This window comes from Pleurodeles waltl, chromosome 1_1 (genome assembly GCF_031143425.1).
Source record: "Pleurodeles waltl isolate 20211129_DDA chromosome 1_1, aPleWal1.hap1.20221129, whole genome shotgun sequence".
Taxonomy (NCBI): Eukaryota; Metazoa; Chordata; class Amphibia; order Caudata; family Salamandridae; genus Pleurodeles; species Pleurodeles waltl.
The window spans coordinates 402,718,759-402,739,638 of record NC_090436.1 but is presented as its reverse complement, the minus strand read 5'-3'; the positions used below and the strand labels follow the sequence as shown (position 1 = coordinate 402,739,638).

General features: G+C 42.3%; 1 protein-coding gene across 4 annotated transcripts in view; it reads left to right on the top strand.

Annotated features, from left to right (window-relative positions):
- IQGAP2 (IQ motif containing GTPase activating protein 2) overlaps positions 1 to 20,880 on the top strand; it is a 902,890-nt gene that overhangs the window by 865,232 nt on the left and 16,778 nt on the right. For all 4 annotated transcript variants that reach the window (XM_069223623.1, XM_069223606.1, XM_069223596.1 and 1 more), the window contains 3 exons: positions 7,927 to 8,014; positions 9,969 to 10,181; positions 13,763 to 13,923. In XM_069223623.1, the coding sequence (XP_069079724.1) occupies positions 7,927 to 8,014; positions 9,969 to 10,181; positions 13,763 to 13,923 (462 nt within the window). The remainder of the gene's footprint in view (positions 1 to 7,926; positions 8,015 to 9,968; positions 10,182 to 13,762; positions 13,924 to 20,880) is intronic.

The window sequence follows — 20,880 nt, the reverse complement described above, 5'->3', positions numbered from 1 at the left end:
ATGCTTAAGGCACAGTGAAAGGCAGAGTGGATCGGGAGAGGACGCAGTGAAGGTAAATGGGACTGGGACAGGGTTGGGGGTAGGTTTTAGGGGTGGGGTGTATTAAGGGCTTATTGGGCTACTTGGGTCTGGGTATTTTTTGTTTTAGGGCTAGGGCTTAACCACCTCAAGCCCTAGCCCTAAAACAAAAAATACCCAGACCCAAGTAGCCCAATAAGCCCTTAATACACCCTACCCCTAAAACCTACCCCCAACCCTGTCCCAGGGGGGTCGGCCTTTTTTTTTTCTTTTTTTAGAGGTGAGGGTTGGGTGGTTTGCGTTTTTTTTTTTTTTAGGGCTTAGGGTGGGGGCGGGTAGTTTTTTAAATTTTTCTTTTTTTAGGGGTAGTAAAGGTTTAAAGAAGCTTCATTGCTTATACCCTAAGAAAGCCCTTAGATTTTATATTGATTGGGCTAAGGAGCACCAGCAAGTGGCCATTGTTTTGTCGGTTTAACCAGTGTTAAAATCAATTAAAGGAGAGGCAGATCAGAGAGGGACCTTGTGCAGATGGATTGTTCTCTACATCAAAAGCCTTCGTCAAGAAGGAGCCTCATGAAGGCCTTTGGTCATGGCCTGCACCAGCCTGAATGGCGAAGAGATTGAGGTGGCAGCAGTGGAGCCCTTGATATCCCCTTCCTTGAAGCCTGGAAAGGCTCGGACACCGGCATGCTCCTGGAACCTGTCTAGCAGCCACAGCATCTCGGCTTCCAGAGAGACCCTGTGTAAGATCGCCTCTGAAATCCAAATGCTAGGTACCAACACAGGGGGCACCATCGAAAGGACCTTTGAGGACGAAGGCAATGAGCTACATTAAATTTGAGGTATCTCCTTGGGTAAAAGTCTTTGGCACATCTTTTTCCAAGTAGCACAATAATTAACATTACAGTCAAATATTCTTGATTGAGGCATGCTTCCATGTTCCATCCCCGTTAACAAAGGCAAACAATTTTTTTTTTTTTTTAATTTGTCAGCTACAATATTTTCCTATTATAATAATGACAACAGTTTTCTATGTTCCCTCTAAGGACTATTGTTTTCTTTTTTGAAAGTAATACAAATACGCTAGCTTGGGAAAACTTCACACTCCTTATTTGAAATATAAATCATAGTTTTCCTCTCTTGAAAAGTCAACATACTTGGTGTTCAAATCAGGAGTGATTACCCTTGTAGATGTAAAATGGACCTTGAACTTATAGACTCTCGTACAGTAGTGTGTTATTCACATGCCTACTTGAATTATGCGGCAGGGAGGCACCAAATTGTGCAGCAGAGTTGACCAAATTATGCAACAATAAAGACAAATTATGCAGCATAATGTGGCACCTTTTTAAAGTATTACCTCATTATTTTGTAATGTTTACATATATCAATACTGTCTGGGAAAACAATTGATCTCATTAGTACCAGTTTAACAATCCAATCCAGAAATAAGCAACTGAATGATCAACAGTTAACCTTTGCAGAGGGCCATCTACTGCTTGCAAACTCCACCGCATTTTTAGGAACTTTTGATCTGTTTGAGATAGAAACACAATTTATTTTGTTAACATCTGCAGAATATGCAGCAGGTGGTGGATTATGTGTCAAATGCGGCAAATACATTACTATACAAAAAAAAAGTTGCAGCCAGATTCACATAATTCCCAGTGGCCCTGGTTATTCGTTGCATTCTGTTTCCAGGAAAGGGCTTGCTCAGAGGCACTACAGGTCATCAGCATAGAATTGCATTAGTAAGAGATGGCTGGTTACTGTGTGTTGTGCATGCAAATTGCTTATGGGGGTTCAGGCTGAGTGATAAAGGGTTGATGCAAGAGTATTGAGTATGATTACTGTTGGACCTGGCCCTTTTTGCAGGGTTATTCCAAAATCTTTTTGCCTTCCTCCTGCTATTTTTCAGACCTCTTTTTGTTGACTCTAGGACTCTGGGCACTTTATCACTGCCGATCAGTGCTAAAGTGCATGTGCTGTCACATCTAAACTTGGTATGAATGGCTTACACTGATTGGCTTATTTAATTTACTTGTAAGTCCCTTGTACAGTAGTATCCCTTATACCCAAAGCTGGTAAAATAAATGTTACTAGTGGACCTGCAGCGCAGCTTGCGCAACCCACAGAAGTAGCCTTACATACCTGTCTCAACCTTGCCACCGCAGGGCCTGCGTGCACAGTTTACTGCCAGAAGGACCGGGCATCTAAATTTACTTGCCAGGCCTGGACCTCCCCTTTTACTACTTAAGTCACCCCGAAGATAGGCCCTGACTAGCTCTAAGGGTAGGGTGCTGTGTAGATAAGAGGTAGGACATGAGCCTTGTTGTGTGGCCTGTCCTAGTAGTTGCTATTTGGTTTCTCACTGCGGTGAGGGCTACCTCTCTCATAGGATTGCATTGGAAATGCCCTTTAATATGGCTAAGTGGTTTTGTCTTATCTATGAGAGTTGGTGTAGGTATGGTTGGAATAGCAGTGAGAAATGCTGCTTAGTGGTGTAGGTAGATTTTTTATTACCATTTTAGAAAATGGGCATTTCTCTGTGTTTATAACTCTGGTCCCCTTGCAGCTTGACTCCAATCCTCGCCTGGGGCAGAGTGACAGATGGGCTTTGTGCGTACTTTTCAGCCATCACACAGGGAGGATGGAGGTGTAAAAGAGTACATCTGCATACTGAGTGGCTTCCCTGGACTGGGAGAGGTAGAGCCGGGTTTACATATATGCAGTTTCGAAGATGTTTTAGAAATTATTTTGGAATGTCCCTGTTGTCAATTGACTAGGCATGCCAATAAATCCTTCAAATGTATTTTCCACCCAAACAAAAATAAATTTAATCCACACACTATAGGTATGTTGCTTAACCCAAGCCTGTTTTGTGTAAAATTGGTTACAAACAAATCACCCTGACAGCTTGTTTGAAAAGGCAAAAAGCTTGCCTTCACTCATTAGTTTACCAGCTGAACTCAAGTGTTTTCATAGTCACAAGCAAAACCACTTCCACACAACGGCATCCACTTTCTCATGCTCCACAACTGGTATGGGTTGGTTCTCCTTTTCAAATGTCCTTTCCTGCATGCTCTCCAGACAAAGCCTTTATGTAGTGATATCCCTCGCAGGTGAGTAGTCTGGAGGTCCCACAACAAAGACAGAAAGAGCTATGAGGTTTCTGCATCAGCTCAAAATAACGTGTGATCAAGGAAGACAAAGGCAAGGTGTAATCTAAAAGGTCACCTTCAAATTGCACAACTAAATCTGCATTCCACCCATTACTCCTACTTCATACCAAAGGAGGTCTAATCAGCAACCCCTTGCTAACAAAGCCTTCACTGAATTTCTAACAGAAACCAGAACACCATCCACTACACTTTTCTCTGGATCTCCACCCCCCCAGGCACAAAAGTCCAGGCAATATACTTCCACTGTCTTTTACTTGTGCCATACCAAACCAAATGGATGCCACTTTACTTTGAGTGTGAACAAATATAAGGATGAACATCACTCCAGCGCCAGCATTTTTAGTGTTAGCATTTGTTTCCCACATTTTCTTAAATTACTGTGCTATTGGGGCTACCACTTCCTCTGAGTGCAGCCTAGGGTTCCCAATATTTCCCTACATAGAGGCCCAGCTATTATTTTGCACTTCCTACTGGTGAGCTCATCAACTGATCTGGTTAGAGCAGTGATCTAACAGTAGCCTAGCAATTGGAGACTGTTCTCCTTATTCTAGTGTTTGTCGAAATATAGCACTATCTTCCTTTGCACATAATATTGTTTTTTCTATATACTTGCATGCCCAAATTGCTTGCTGTCCCAAAAAAGATCCTCTATTTCCCTAAAATCTGGCATGAAAACTGACCTCTACTTAAAACTTCTGTCACCTCTCTTTTTTTCTTTCAATTGGCCTTCTCCTTCCCTTCCATCCTCTGCATGCCCTCTTTCCCAGAGCAGAACCTACTCTCAAATGCATGTTCGTCTTAATCTCTGTTATTGTATTTCTGCAAACTGACTGCATTTCATTTACAAGATAAAAACCTCTCCTCCACTGAAAGTCATACCCCTACAACCTAAAAATAGCTAACCTCTTCTAGCTCATCTATTAATCCCACCAATCAAATGCATGTGTCACCTATTATCCTAGTAATGATCACAATGTAACTCCTATTAATTTAATGCACCACAAGAAACGAGTGAGTGCATGAAATGCGTTGCTTGGGCACACAAGACTTATCCCAATAGTCCAAAATAAACAATAATACTGGACTAACCACTAACCTTGGGTTCCGGAACAGCATGCTGCCCGGCATAAAGGACTTCAGTGCCTTGTCTGGAATAGTAAATTCTATATAATGCATTTACAATACAATACAAATGTAACCCATATTACTTAAGTGTAGGGGGTGCTCCCCGAGACTAAAAAGGCCCAGGGGACCCCATCTCTCCAAGGCCACGTAATTATATGAAGCGAAGGGAGGCAAACAGCCCCTCTCCCTGAACCTAATTATGTCCCCGGGACCCAATTTCACGGGGCAAACATTTAACAAGATGGGAGGGAGCATGCAGCCCCCCCTTCCCAAGCCTTTAAAAAGGCCTTGGGGGACCCATCCCCTAAGGCTATCACTGTAATGAAAAGGGAGGGGTGGGGCAACTCCCCTCTTTGAGCCTTCAATGACCTTGGGAAATCCATCCCCTGGGGTTCACTCGGTGACTGTGTCCCAGGAGCCCACCCCGGGACATAGTCGTTTTTTCCCTGCCTGCACCGACGAGGGCAGAGAAACGTGCGTTTGATCCCGTCTGGCGGGAGCATTTTTAAATCCCCAGCCAAATGGGAGAAAACACATAAGCCTGCTCCCAGCCAGCAAAAGCTAAAAAATGCAGGGAGCAGACTTTTGTTCTGTGCCCCCCGCCCGCACTGATGTGGGCATGGAAATGGAACACATATTGCTCCTGCCCGCAAAGAGCAAGCATAAATAGCTGTTCCCTCTAGGCAGAAGCAATGCCGGTTCCCGCACAATGCAGGGGACTGGCTGGCGCCATGGGGCTTCCCCCGTGGCCCCCGATGTGTTGATGGGTGGGTGCCCGGGGTGAGCACCAGGGCACCCACCTATGATTGATGCGGGCCCCAAAGGGATAGGGTCTCCAAAGTAGGCTGTGGAAGAGGGGCCACATGCCCAATCCCTTTTATTTACATTTTGATCCCCGGGATGAGGTTTGGGGGCTCAATAAGGCTCAGAGAGAAGGGCCACATGGCCCCTTTTTAAAAATAAATTTGGCACTGGAGTATGGGGTCCCTGGGGCCCAATAATGCGCTGAGAGAAGGTCTGCACACCCCTACCCCTTAAAATGTGGCCCTGTGGGATAGAATCCATGGGGTCTACCAGGGCTCTGGGAAAGGGGCCGCATGGACTCCCCTCCCCTTTTTTGTTCAGTTTGGCCCCTAACGATGTGGTCCCCAGGGCCTATTATGATTTGGGGATGTATTGACTCCGGGGAATGGGGTCCCCGTGGCCCAAAGGCTAACCCTAGGCTACATCGCCAAAGGTTGTGCATGGTGTGGGGTTGGCAGCCTCTGTGTGTGTGTGGGGGGGGGGGGGTGTTTGGCTGCCTTTGGGTGGGTGGCCCACAATACCTGTCCACAGGATAGGGCCTGTGGGTAACCTCCCGCTGCGCACAGCCAAAGACCTTGCACAGTGTAGGATTGGTTCCATGCCCGGCGGCCCATCCTCTGCCATGCACGGCCAAAGCCCTGCAAAGAGTGGGGTTGGATGCTTTTGGGGAGTTGGCTGCAGGCCCTGCACAATGTCCTGCAAAAGGTTGGCTGTTGAAGGGGGTTGGCTGCAGGATATTGAAGGAATTGCAGTTTTTTAGTTCACAAATTAAAAAAGTGCTTTCTTTTAGGATTTCTTAAAAATAGCCTTTCTTGAAGTTGTAACAAAAATACTGACATTTTGCCAAAAATGTGCCTAGTGTTTGATATTTTAACATGTATGCCTTTTATATTCATGATTTACAACACAAATTTCTTCTTTGGACTTTTTCAACACTGTTGTTAGATAGTACTTAATAAAATAACTCAAACAAATGAGTCATTTTTAAGGCCTTTTTGTCAATGCTCAATGAAGTCACAGCGTGAAATGAGTGGAAACCAACACGCCTGAGATCCACTGCTTTTATTCTTGCAGTTATGTGGGGTTACTGTTATATGCAGCCCTTTTTAGGGTCAAGCCTGCGTTGCATGCGCTCACGCATGCGTATCGCAGCGAGACGCTTTAGGGTTTCGAAAAGGGCTCGGAGCCCTGTCGACGTCACGTCAGTGTTTTTCATTGGTTAGTGGGCTTGCCTATTAAAATCTGCTTGCTTTCATTAGTCGAAGGCATGCATACGTCATGCCTTTTCCGGTGGCTAGCCCTCCTCGAGCGCATCGACCAAGTACAGAAAACATGCGAGGCTCGCAGTTTTCTGGCCGGCTCGTGGACTACTTTTTCCCTAATTTACTAGCACGATTTCGCTTGGCAGAAGTCGAGCGCTTTACATAGTTAAATGCACTTTTTCGGCTTACGTACATAAATGCACTTTTGCCGATAGGTGAAAAGTCGGGTTAGGAGTTTACAACGCTATCAGCTCGAACATGAGCAAACGCGAGACCCGTTGCATTGCAAATGCTTGTTATATTTGGCGTGTTTGTCTGTTGGCATTTAAAGCAAGCTTATATAGTAATTGCACAGGGTACTTTTGCACGCTAATTTCCTTCCCTTGTACTTACGATAAGCTGGGAACCATCTGAACAGTTTCGTTTCAGCCACCACTCTGTGCCTGCTGGCATTCGTCTCTGCCCCACTCCCGCCCTTTAAGTCATAGTTCTGTAAATGTTGTTGTTATATAAAAACTCAGAGTGAATAGCAGCGGAGACTTTGGAGTCCGTGTAGCAAATCAGTAAATACGGCACTTGCGGACGCTTCCACCAAAATGATGGGTCCATAAAATATGCATTTATTTTCGTTGCAGCAGGCAAAATTGCACCTTACCGTTTTTGCGCATGCTTCCTAAACAATGGAGTACATTTGCAGCTTTTAGCTGAAAATTGTGCCCCTGTGCTTGTGGCATCAACATACGAATGCCTGGCCTTACCATATGGTGTGCCGGACAGGTTGCTGTCAGTGAGCCATTAGCTCCTCGAGTTGACGGTGCCTTTTGAAGCAAAATAGATGCAAACATTGAATATAGCAATACTAATGATATATTCGTTCTCAAGATAGTGATGAGATTAATTTTCATGTCCTCATTCCACCGTCATTTTCTCACTAACCCTAATTGTTGGTGATATTTCCACTCCCGGAGAGAGGTCACTAAATGTGCTTGCTGTTTGGTTTGTGATTGCTAATTGGAACCGACGATCATCTCAGCAATGCTATGGTATAATCATTGGACTATTACGATGCGTTTGCCACGTTGCAAATGGGTTCCTTATTTTCTCTATGGGTTTAATATTACAGGCCATATCCATTTGTCTCACTTAAGTCACCGACTTAATCTATTAAGAGTGATTTTTGGTTGTTCAGACCAGTGCAAGCAAGTGCAAGAGATTGTGTACTTTTGTGTCCATCTACACTACAGGAACCTTTTTTTTCTGAATAACATTGATAGGCTGATAATAGAACAAATGTATAATCATTTTCACCACTATGTATCATTCTGCTCTATATCATTCTATAACATTTATTTGTTTTAAATGTGATTGTTTGAAGAAAGGATGACCCTGAACTACCTCATTTTTGTTGGGATTTTGAAAACATCTTTTTATGCTTTTATGTCATTTTCTTCTGAAAGTTGTATTAGTAATGGATTTACCATGATATCTACTCATTATTAAGTTAGTTGTGATTGCTTATTTTTCTTGTTCTGCAGGACCAAAAAACTCATAGTTGATGTTATCCGAGCGCAGTCTGGTGAGACGCTCACAGAGATCCTGGAGAAGGGAGCAACTCCGCATCAGGTGAACACTTTATCCTAAGTGAATGGTTGAAACTTGACAAACTAAAGAAAGGCAGTGCCTTAACAATGATGCAGGTGTTTAGGTGTTAATGACAGGTGGGGACTGCCAGGCTATCCCATCTTATTCCATCCTAAGTTGTCCATGCAGCATGTAGTGCCTCGTGCAATGGCGCTAAGACACAGTGGGGGGCTGAACTATGGGTGGTGATATCACCTGATGTCTGGAAGTTTTGTTGTGAGCAGACAAAGTCTATCTCCATCAGTTAAAGACATAAGTTCATCCATTTTCACTTTTTAAATAGATTATATCAAACTTCTAAACTATTACACAGTATTAAATCCTCAATCCCCTTTAGCTTCATCAGATGCTCCAGACTGCTGATTTTCTGCACTTAGCCTGACAGTGTCCCCATATTATAACTTTTGGGTAGAGGTAGTGCAAACAATTAGGGGCATATAGAAGCTCCTCACAACTGCCTATGTGCTACCGATCCTGCTACTATATGTGTTGCAGATGTACCTCAATTTTGCAGGCGGCTGAAGGCCATTTTGCTATTTCTAGCTAAGCACAGGGTGGCGAGGGCAAGGATAAACGTCCCAGCCCTTAGGTAGCCCAACGGGTTTAAAAAGGAAGTTTTGTGTAATGACAGGACAGAGTCTAGTGCCACATTATAAACTCCTAGCATCAGGCGAAAGACATATTGGGCCCTTCAAGGATTATATGATGGGCATAGACAAGGTGGCGTAGGTAAATACTTGCACGTACTAAGTGAACGCACAGCGAGGCTGAGCCGGAGGTGGCCAGAGGACCCCAGTTTATTTCCTAGGCTCTGACACTGCATAATGTTTAGTCGCGGATGAGATATTATGCATTACGGCTGAAACTTCTAAAAATGAAAGACCACAGTTTTCTTTCGTAATTATCTCATTGCAGATTCCCCTGATTGTATATTTTTCTTTGTATTTGAGATTCGGTGTGGGCCTTGTTGTACTGCAATAACTGTTGAAAATTGAAACACATGAAAAAAATACAACTTGGGTGGTGTCTGATATTATTAATACATTTTTTATTCATAATTTAATGGTAAGGAAATCTAATTAAGTGTAGAGTATCAAATTGCATAATTATGCTCCAGACGTGAAGCCCCTGTGTGAAACAGGTAGTAGTTCCTGGGTTATCTCGGGAATAACCGAGGACCACGTGTTGCATATTATTCAATTGGATTTATTGCTTTTTCTCACCAAATTTTTTTGTTTACATTGTCCTCGAGTGATTTCACAGTTTGGTTTAATCTGTAGTGCCTCCTTGTCTGTATGATCTTCATTAGAATGAAGGAAATATTAGCCCTCAAGTTTTTAGAGCAGCATCCATCAGTCGTTAAATACTTATCTACCTGCATTAATTAACCCAGTAGCATGTAAGTCTCTCAGGTTTTAGATTCCCCGGTGTCCCTTTTGGAGCACGTTGATGTTATGCAGCTCTCTGAAACCAACTCCAAAAGAACCCCTAGTGAGGATTGAGGTGGGGTTGCATGGGGACAGATGCTGTAACAGCCATGTCTTTAGCCATCATTTCAGTCTATGTAGCCCAACCTTAGAAACCAAACGCACTATAGACCTTGCCTGTCTGCAGATTCCTCTGTACATGCATTGGTAAGAGGATAAACACTTCTGAAAACTTTAACTATCACTATATCCAAAACCAGAGTCTCTCATATTCTGACATGTGGTGGCGGTATTATGCTCAGTCTGCCTATGACTGTGACTCCCAGTGAACATGGATGGACCCTGTAGACTGTAGTACATAGGTATTAAGTTTGCCTTTGATGCTTTCTGCTGTTAAAAAATGTTGTATGTAATTTATGACATAAGGCTTTGTTGATGTCATTACATTTTCTTGGTGAGAAAATAAAAGGCACTTAATTATTTCTGCTCCCTCTACATCTCCTGTGCAGGAATCTACCCACCTCAAGGTGATGGAGAAGCGTGCAGCATTAGATTCTAAGACACCTGACGAAATGAAGCGCAGCGAGTCCACGCTGGAAGATAGCCAGCTACCCATCGAGCAGAAGAAACGCAAGATTGTCAGGAACCTCCGGACTCTAGAACAAGCAAAACTAGTTTCATCAGAAACTAAATACCAGGAAATCATCAATGAGATTGCCAAGGTTAGTGTTGGATTGACGTCACTGTCAGGTCATGCTCATCACTATAAGGAGTCTGAAGCATAATTATCCATATGTGAAGCTTGTCAATGTTGAAACCTTTACAATTTTTCATCCACAATTTCTCTTGTAGCCTTCTTGGCATGTTATCTAAACTGATGTCAACTAGCAGCATTCCTTGGTATGCATTTAAATGTGTAGACAGTACACTATTGCTGTCATTAAAATAACCTCCATAGCTAAGTTGGAAAAATCGAAATACATTTCTGCAAACACTGCCAGCTGCAATTGGGTGATAGGGATTACTAAAAGTTACTTTTGTGGTTCTCGCACATAAGGAACACTGTGGTTAGATTTTATCTTGTCCAGCAAACATTGTGAAGACCCATTCTAAACAAGTGGCTGATCTGGACAAGATCACCATAGAGTGTAATGTGTTGCTAGCCCTTGTTGTGTCCAGGGGGAAAGCTGAAATTGTATTTTAAGTTCAGACTTGTGACTCTCCCTCTGCAGATCCTCAGGAGCTAGGGAAACTGTGATGTAAAAATGAATTACATTTCTTACTGTCTTATGCTCATTTTTCAAAATTAAGGCACAGGATGTTTGGATTTATTTTTAAGCACAACTACAGATGGAAATGGTGGACACTGAGTGCTAAAATCATATAGTGTACCGCATGAGTGTAGTTGTTTGTTCCTCCAAGCACTGCAGTTTTGTATAGATGCTGGTGTAGATTTAATGAATGACCAGATGATACCTTGTTTTTCTGGTAACAGCACAGTAGCGTTCTTTTGCTGGATCATGCCTCCTATGCGGATTTGGGTGTACTATATGATATGACTGAGTAGCCTTATCGTGCAGTACACTTGCAAATACCCTCCTGGGACTAGTCAGGTACATCTACTCAACCTTAAGCTCAACCCTGGGTAGCTGTGGCTGTGAGCAGCAAGGCTTAACAAAGGAACAGTGTATGAAGCACTTAACAGTACCAAACAATGAAATAAGACAGTCACACAACATGAAAAAAGACACCAATTTGTAAAAATAGAACTTAGTTTCCTGAATTTTTAGAGAGCTTAATCATCAAAATCCACTGGAGGGTTCTGGAGATACAGATTTCAGAAGCAATAAATAACTTTTAAATCAACCGCAAACAAGCAATGGCCAACAAAAAGTTTAGAAATATTTGAAGAGTATGAAATAATTCGAGAACTCTGGGCTAAATTGGGTGACCAAGTCCAGCAGAACAGGACGGAGGTCTAGCGGGCCAGAAAGGATACTTTGGACAGTTACTTATTCACCAGAGCATTTTTTTAAATCAAGATGCAAACTTTTCAGGATGACTTCCATAGACAACAGTGGAGTGGTCCCGACACTGAGGCATACAGGCTTAAAGATGCTCCAGGATGTTCCTGCTGCTGTGCGGTCCACGGGGGTGAATTCTGGTTGAGTCGTCAGCCCATAGGTGAGCAGGGGCAACTCTGTCCATGGATCTTGGTATCCCACGAAGTCCTCTTTGCAGAGTTTCAAGGGCTGCCAATGCAGACGTTGCGCTTTTGCAACAAGCAGTCACAATGCAAATCTTTGGTGGAGGCTGGTGTCCACTTAGGACGATGAGTCTGGTCACAATCAACATTCATGGTTCCAGCAGACATGAGTGCACCTTATGGCTATCTCCGAATTGTCCTTAGGCGTTCCCCTAATCCAGTAGCGGCAAGACATCTGTGGTTACCAGAGATGTGACTTGGGCTTTTCCAGCTTTGATATCCCCAGTGTGGGTCTGGCAGGTCAGCCAGCTGACCACGAGAGTCACTGCTTAAAAATGGGGCTGAGACTAACTTTTCTCCAAGTCAGGCATGCTGAAAAGGGTCTAAATTCTACTCGCCCAAAGTGAAGCAGGTGCAGTCGCTCCGGCATCAGAGCATCTCTTTTTTTCACTTCCAGTGGGTACAGAGTGGTCTCCTTCTCGTCCTTCCTCCAAGTCCAGCGAGTACTGAAGTCTCAGGTGCCAGGGGGGCCTATTATATCCCGGCAAAGTGTCCCAAGGTGGCAATACAGTCACTAGCAAATGGGCTAGTTGGTCCCCACCTCTCTGGTGACACAGTTTCGGTGATGTGTGGCATCTGGCTATCCCATAGCGCACATTCTTGCCTCAGTCAACATGTCAGAATCCATCCTTGACTGCAATGACCTTGGTAACCCACCCCCAGAGGTGTGGCTAGTATGAGGCTACTCGCCCTTGGTAAAACAATTTGTGAACTGGTTTTCCCTCCTCTGTCCCTAGCTATACTCTGCCTGCAGGAAAGAAAAGGCATCCTGCTTGAGAGTGTTGTCACAGTTGCCCTTCGAAGGCGGCTTCACCTTTGAAGCTCTTCTTTTGGGCTAACCTCCCAGGCAGCCATCCTGTGGGAGGAGGTCACACTTTACAGTGTGGCAACAGCCTTTGTTGCTGGCATGGAAGTCATTCACATGTCACAGGCAAAAAGCTGTCTTTGTACTAGTGCCTTTGTGAGTCAACTTCTGTGGCACAGAGTGGCAACTTCATAAAAAAGTTGCTTACCTTTAAAGGTGACATTAATGTTGACTTGCCCATCAAGTCACATTTAATGTCACAATACGATTAATTTGAAATCTTACATGATCCACTTACGGTTGTGATGCCACCCAGTGATTCTGTAATAGCAAGTGGAGCAACCAACTTGTCAGCAAAATGACAATTTGGAAGTGTTGCTGCTAAGACATATTGTAAAACATACGTCTTACCTAACAAAATACAGCTCCCTGCCATAGGACTCTATAGGCCTTCCTTAGGGGAGAGATATATAAGGTTGAGAGAGGGTGACTTTGCCGTAGGTTTAAATGGCAAAGTCGAACTGGCAGTGAAAACACTGACCTTCAAGTCTGCAGTGGCAGACTGAGCACCATTTTGTATCTTGTCACACAAAGGGTGGCACAAACAGTGCTGCAGCCCTGAGTGGACACCCTGTCTTACATGCCCTGGGTACTTAACAAGCTTCAGTGCACTCTCAGAGTCAAAAACCAGCAGCTAATAGTCCAAATGGGGCAAAAGAATTGAAGAAAACCTGCAAAAAACCTGTTTCCTTACACTCCGTTAGCATATATTGTTAAATCCAATCTAGAAGCTGTGTGTCTTAAGAGGATAATGGTGTATTTGCTAACAATGCATGTTATTGTGGGAGATTTGTATTTGTAATTACTTGTTATTTTTTATTGTATTTGAACTTATTTTTTTTTTTTTATAAATGTTGAGGTTTTATTGATTACATTTTCTAAAGTAATCAATAAATAAATGAAAGTAGAACATTAAAATGTTAATTGCTAGGAGAACATACAGGTCATTATTTAGTGTTTGATGTACGGGATAGTGTGTCACAAAAGTTGCAGATGTCCCTTCTGCGTATTACAAGCGCATAATGACCCATGAAACTTGTAATACGGTTGATATCCATATCATTTTGACAGAGTATTCCATCCGCAAACTCTAAAAAAAAGGTACTCAGTCATTGAAATTAAATGATATACATTAGATGATTTGTTCACTTTTTATTCAATCATCTCTACAGGATATTCGCAATCAGAGACGGTACCGTCAACGACGGAAAGCAGAATTAGTGAAACTTCAGCAAACGCTCAATGCACTAAACTCCAAGACAGCGTTTTATGAGGATCAGACCAATTATTACAATACATACATCAAAACCTGCTTGGACAATTTGACCAGAAAGTGAGTTGAATGATTTTATTGTGCTATATTTTAAGAGAATATGGTGGGTTTATATTTTTGTCAAACTCCTATCAGCATTCGTAAACATGTGACAATTGCAACATTATTTCTAGTACAGTTCCTGTAGATTGTAAAACCGTGGTGGGTACTTCAGTTTAATAGCAGAGAACAGTAATATTGTGAAAATCTTGTGTTTTGTACTGAAATATGGGCTATTCAGCAAGCAGGTGGGGGTAGAAGTACATGAGTGCGTCAACGTGCTGGCATCGTTATGGTCATGATGACTGAAGATGCACAACGCAAAATATGATCTACAGCATTAAAGATGAAAATGCTTTTAACCAGTATAATCTTGATGATATTGTGGTTACCTATACATTCCTTTCTCATTTGTAACAAGAATTTAAGATTTAACGGCCTCTGTAAATCCTATCTTATGCAAACATGCAAGAATTGTATGCAGCTGTTGTCCAGATTCCAAATTATAAAATTGCCAATGATAACACATTGTTTACGGAATTCTACAGTTTCAGAGCATCTTGCCACCATTATTGTATTAAGATATCAAGGAGGCAATATGTATTGATGTTCTCTCAGATAAGCAGAAAAGAGTGACTTTTTTGATCTTCAGCAAAACGTTTAAGATCCAGAACATTTCTAATCACATCGACCAGTCTCACTTCTGAATGTACTTGAAAAGGTCTAGTCTTATGTTGCTGCTTTCTTTGATGAGGAGCAGCTAGATTTGATTTCTTGCTCTATAACCCCAAACAAAAGGAATCATGCCCCTAAATACCTGGATATTGCCAGTACATAAACGCTTACGCTTGCAGCCCCATTCCCAATTCCAGAAAGTGCTTGACAGCGTTATAAACTCTGTCTCTGAGCAAACCTTTGTTGGAAGAGGCACTTGGCAGGGTTGCTATATGTTTCCAACAATGTATACCTTATATATTGAACATCTAATCTATGCTATCAATGCTTCACATGACTGTTTTACACATCTTTGAGAAAACGTTTCTTGCTTAGGTAGACTATATTGCATTCATTAACAACTATGCAAGCTTTATTAGTCTAGGTGCATGTGGGTAGCAAGTGACTTCTGAAATCTATCTGGCTACAAACTTCATGCATAAAAACTGAAGTAAGAGTTCTAGTTTTCTTACTAAATATGGTACCAGTTTTCGGTTACTTTGGAGTGAACTTTATCAAAATCCCAAATCAGTTTCATCTGCAAACTTTAAGCCTATATTTATGGAAATGAAACTTAAGAGATGGCATTATCTCTTGCCTTTGTTGGTTAGTCTAATCTAGTCTTATAAGAATGTCAATCTTTTGTGTGTCCTTTATTGGGAATTAATGAGAGCTTATAAATGGATTAGCCTTTTGCCAAAAACTGAGCGTTGTGTCTGCCTGACTTCCTTTGATTTTGCTAGGCAGCTTCACCCAGTGCATGAACTCAGTGAATTACAGTCTCGTAAATGCAATCATTCAACATTTTTCAGAAGGCCAAACTGAAGCCATTGTTACTTGTATGTGGAGATACATATATCAGGATTCTGAAGTCCAGTTGATTAATCAAGGTATCCAATTTAAGATAAGCTTCTCTTCTTCACAAAAATCAATTATACATTCTACACAGAGTTAGGAGAAACATGTTTTTTTATGATGGGCACTTTATTCACCTTAATGGACACACAATCTTTGGAGAACTGTATCTATGTAAGAGCTGTTCTTGGAACAGCTTCATAAAGTTATACAGTAAAGTACTTGCTTAGCTTTATAGTTCAAAGTAAAATGTTTACATGCTCCAATCCGAATGCTGCTATTTTTTAATTGAGACTCTGTCAGATATTATGCATGGTGCTAGATAATATACTTAATCATATGTAAAGTGTAGGAGATGGAAGTACACTAGAAGAAATTGATGAAACAGAAGACAAGATTCTTAAAATCTCATCAGCAGTTTCCAATAGTCAACTAATTATGGGCCTGATTTAGACATTGGTGGATGGGTTATTACGTCAAAATGGTGTCTGATATCCCATCGGCCGAAATCTAAATCCCAATACTTCCTAACAGATTTAGATTTCAGAGGACGGGTTATCCATCACCATTGTGACGGAGCAACCCATCCACCAACATCTAAATCAGGTCCTGTGTTACTAACCAACTCAAGTGTTCAATGAGAACTAGTCCTAATGTGTTCAAACTGTATTGAGACTTCATCATTTTAGATGGGTACGTTCAGTACAAATCATAAGTGTCTTCAAAAATTTTATCAATGTTATGGCAGAGGTGAGATCACTCCTGAAAGGTAGGTGGGAAGATCAACCCCATTGTGATTCAATCACTAAATGAATGAATTAACTAACTGGTTTATTTTTAGTTACATTCTATCCAGTACAGTAGAGGTGTTAGACCTGACAGCCTGAGGGTGGTCACCCTTAAATTTTTGCCTGCCTCCCTCCACTTTTTAGATACTGTTTTTGGTTTTAAGACTCTGCACGCTTTATCACTGCTAACCAGTGCTAAAGTGCATATGCTCTCTCCCTTTAAACATGGTAACCTTGGATCATACCCAATTGGATTATTTAATGTACTTATAAGTCCTTACTAAAGTGCACTATATGTGCCCAGGGCCTGTAGATTAAATGGTACTAGTGGGCCTGCAGCACTGATTGTGCCACCCACTTAAGTAGCTCCTTACCCTTGTCTCAGGCCTGCCACTGCAAGGCCTGTGTGTGCTGTTTAACTGCCAATTCGACTTGGCCTTTAAAAGTACTTGCCAAGCCTAAAACTCCCCTTTTTCTACATATAAGACACCCCTAAGGTATGCCCTAGGTAACCCATAGGGCAGGGAACTGTGTAGGCAAAAGGCAGGACATGTACCTGTGTAGTTTACATGTCCTGGTAGTGTAAAACTCCTAAATTCGTTTTTACACTGCTGTGAGGCCTTCTCCCTTCATAGGCTAACATATGGGCTACCCTCATATACTGTTTGAGTGGTAGCTGCTGATCTGAAAGGAGTAGGAAGGTCATATTTAGTATGGCCAGAATGGTGATACAAAATCCTGCTGACTGGTGAAGTTGGATTTAATATTACTATTTTTGAAATGCCACTTTTAGATAGTGAGCATTTCTCTGCACTTAAATCCTTCTGTGCCTTACAATCCATGTCTGGCTGGGTTCAGTTGACAGTTCCCTTGTGCATTCACTCAGACACACCCCAAACACAGGATACTCAGCCTCACTTGCATACATCTGCATTTTCAGTGGGTCTTCCTGGGCTAGGAGGGTGGAGGGTCTGACACTTGCATGTCAAAGGACCATAGCCTGCCCTCACACAAAGGACTGCCACACCCTCTACTGGGACCCTGGCAGGCAAGGTGGAACTGAAAGGGGATGTTGTTCACTTCTAAGACACTCTTTGAAGTGTCCCCCACTTCAGAGCACATTTGGGTATTTAAACAGGGCCTCAGCCCCTACCAACTGAGACACTTCTGAGGTAGACACTCTACCTGACAAGACACTTCCTGGAGAAGAGAACCTGAACCAGAACTTGCATCCTACCAAAAAGAACTGCCTGGCTGCCCAAAGGACTCACCTGACTGCTTTCTGTGAAGGACTGCTGCCTTGCTGTTGCCTTGCTGCTCTCTGGCTGTGGTGAGAAGTGCTTTCCAAGGGCTTGGATAGAGCTTGCCTCCTGTTCCCTGAAGTCTCAGGACCAAAAATACTTCATCTCTACAAGAAGGACTCCTTGTGTGGTGAAAATCGATGCACAACCGGCCAGAAACGACGCACAGCCTACACCACGGTGAAAAATTTGCCGCATGCTGAACCAGAACGACACAGCTAGACTTCACAATGAGAAGATCGACGCAGTGCCAACGTAGCGACCGGAAATGATTGATGCAGTGCCAACGTAGCGACCGGAAATCCGACGCACGGCCCACTGGATTGACGCACAGCCGAGCCAGACTGACGCAGCCTGACTTCCACAGAGGAATCAACGCAGCGCCTGCCATGTGGTAGAACTATCCACGCAAAGCCCACCAGATCAACGCAGCACGTGTGACTTCATCCTGTCAGCACCAGAAATCCACGCATTGCCCCCGGGACGTCCGAAAAGCCCGCAACCCGAGTAGGGTCCACAACTGAGAAGCAGAAATCAACGCACAACCGTCCCGGAGTGAAAACTAAACAATGCATTTCTGTGTGCGGCCTGAGAAATCTACGCACGCCTCCCTGTTTTCCACGCATCTCCTCCTCTGCAGTTCTTTGCAGAGATTTTGAACGCGAACCAGGTACTTTGTGCTTGAAAGAGACATTTATTGCTTTTAAAAGACTAAAGACACTTTATATCACTTTTACAGTGATATCTCAACATATACTTATTGCATTTTAATTATTTTGACCTGCATCTTATCAGATAAATATTATATATTTTTCTAAACACTGTGTGGTGTATTTTTGTGGTGCTATACTGTGTTACTGCATGATTTATTGCACACATACTTTACACATTGCCTTCTAAGTTAAGCCTGACTGCTCAGTGCCAACCTACTAGAGGGTGGGCACAGGATAATTTGGATTGTGTGTGACTTACACTGACCAGAGTGAGGATTCTTGCTTGGACAGGGGGTAACCTGACTGCCAACCAAAGAGTGTTACCTGTGAGTTCATGAAACTCACAGGTTTTCCGTGGGCTTGTATGCGACAACTTGGCCTATTGTCTGTTATTTGCTTTTCCATTAGGGCATATTTATGTATTGAGCCCCTTGATAATTATCACTTAGTATCGGGGAGTTAGTGTTTCCTGTATTAAAGGAAATTAACTATGCTCTAAAGTCTGGCAGGATTCTGAAAATGCTAAGATTGTAAATACCCAGGCAAGACGAGGGATGAGTCTTTGATTAACAATCATTCTGAAAAGTGATGAAAGAAGTTGGAAGCTCTGCATTCCTTATGAGAATATGGTTCCTTGTTTCCATTTCCAGTCATATTGGCATGTTGACTTTCTTACCTAGTTTTTAACAATAACCCCAACTAGAACAAGAGTTTTTCTAGAACCCCGCATTATTTGATTGGGTGCATTAAGAAAGGCCCTCTGGTATTAATATGAAAAATTAAACCAGGTGTCCTGAAAGGTCAATGGATAGCTCACCCACACAGGTCCAACAGATGATAACTTTGAGGAAAATAGGGAGAACCCGCTTGGTAGCTTACCTATTCTGACAAATAATGAAATTCTAACTACTGTGGAATTGCTAATTGAAGAGAACACTGCTAAAAGTTTCTGTTGAGAGAAGACAAACTTCTCCAGCTATGAATATCTAAATTTCAATGATTATGTTCAGTAACCAGCAGTAATAAACCTGTGGAATTCAAACTACACTGATATTTACCAAGAAAGAAGAGGCACCTGAGAGCTATACACCAGTATCGTATCGAAAGGGTCAAATATGCAATCAAATACATTCACATTCAGCTACACAATCATCTAGTCTAGCCCATTACCCCGTTTTCTCAAACTCCTAGTAGAGTTTTACCTCTCATCACACAACCCCCATACAAAGGGATATGTATTGTATTGTAATCATACTTATATAGCGCTTACTACAACTGATGAGGCGTCGAATCGCTTTTCGGTGAGTAGCACGCTACTCTGGAACTCAACAAGAATTAGTGATGGATTAGTATCGGGAAATAATGAGCACAGTTTTAGTATTAATATGAGTTCATTTGAGCCGCGGATATGAGAGTTTGTTAGTTAGATTGACTGGAGTAATGGAGGGGTGGAGGAGGAAAGAAATCCAGAAGTGTTAATTGGGAGTATATACTTCATTTACTCAACCCAAAGGCTTGGGATGAGTAAAGGGGATGGAGGAGGGAAGAGTGTGTGGAAGGGTTAGGGAGAGCATTGTAGCAGGGTAAGATAAATGTGGGAGAATTTAGTAGGGTTGTGTGGGAGGTCACGGTAGTAGAGTGAGGTTTGGTGAGTTAGATGTGGAAGCGGAGGGAAGAGTTTAGGCAGAGTTATTTAGGAGATGAAAGTAGTAGGAAGGATTTGGGATGAGTCAGAGTGAGAATGGAGGATAGTTTGATAGAGACATGACATTTGATGATGGGTAGATAAGTGTTATAAGATGAGAGCAGGAATTCATAGATATCTAGTATAACAACCCACCCAGGAGCCATGCAGTGACCCACGAACATGGCAAGCACAGAAACAACATATACACACATATATATATATATATATATATATACATACATACACACACACATGAATACACACACATATGCACATACAATACATAATTAGAACCATGGGTAAAATATACTTAGTCAAACAGGTTTAAAGAGTGTGTGTGTATTTTATTGTTATGACATAGTAGTGATACATATTTTCTAAAGAAACTATACATAACTAGAAATATACAAATAATCTGAAAAAAATATTTATCACCATAGGCATATGCAGTTCATAGTTGTTTGAATATGGTGGTTATGAAGGAAAGAGCCAACTCTTGAGTAGTTATCTGTGGCTCTTATGGTTGTGGGTAATGAATTCCATAGTTTGGCTGCTTGAATGGAGAAGGATGTACCACCTATAGTCTTTTTCTTGTATGGTGGTGTTCTAAGGCGGGGTGCCAGTCTTGAGCGGAGGTTTCTTTGTTGGATGTAATATGGCTAGACTTCAGAACATAGTGCCTCTAGTCACCGGCTCTGAGAAAATCCATATATGACTCGAGCAGCTAATCATTGGCTGTCCAGTGGGATCCAAAAGACAAAAATCTAGGATATATGATACAGGATCACAGCCCTAACCCAACATAGAAAACAAATTGTCACATTAATGCCCTCAAACTATACTATGAATCAAGGAAGGATCAGTACAACTGGATCTTTTTCTAACTCACAAATAAGGATGTCTCCGGAAAGATGTGAGCA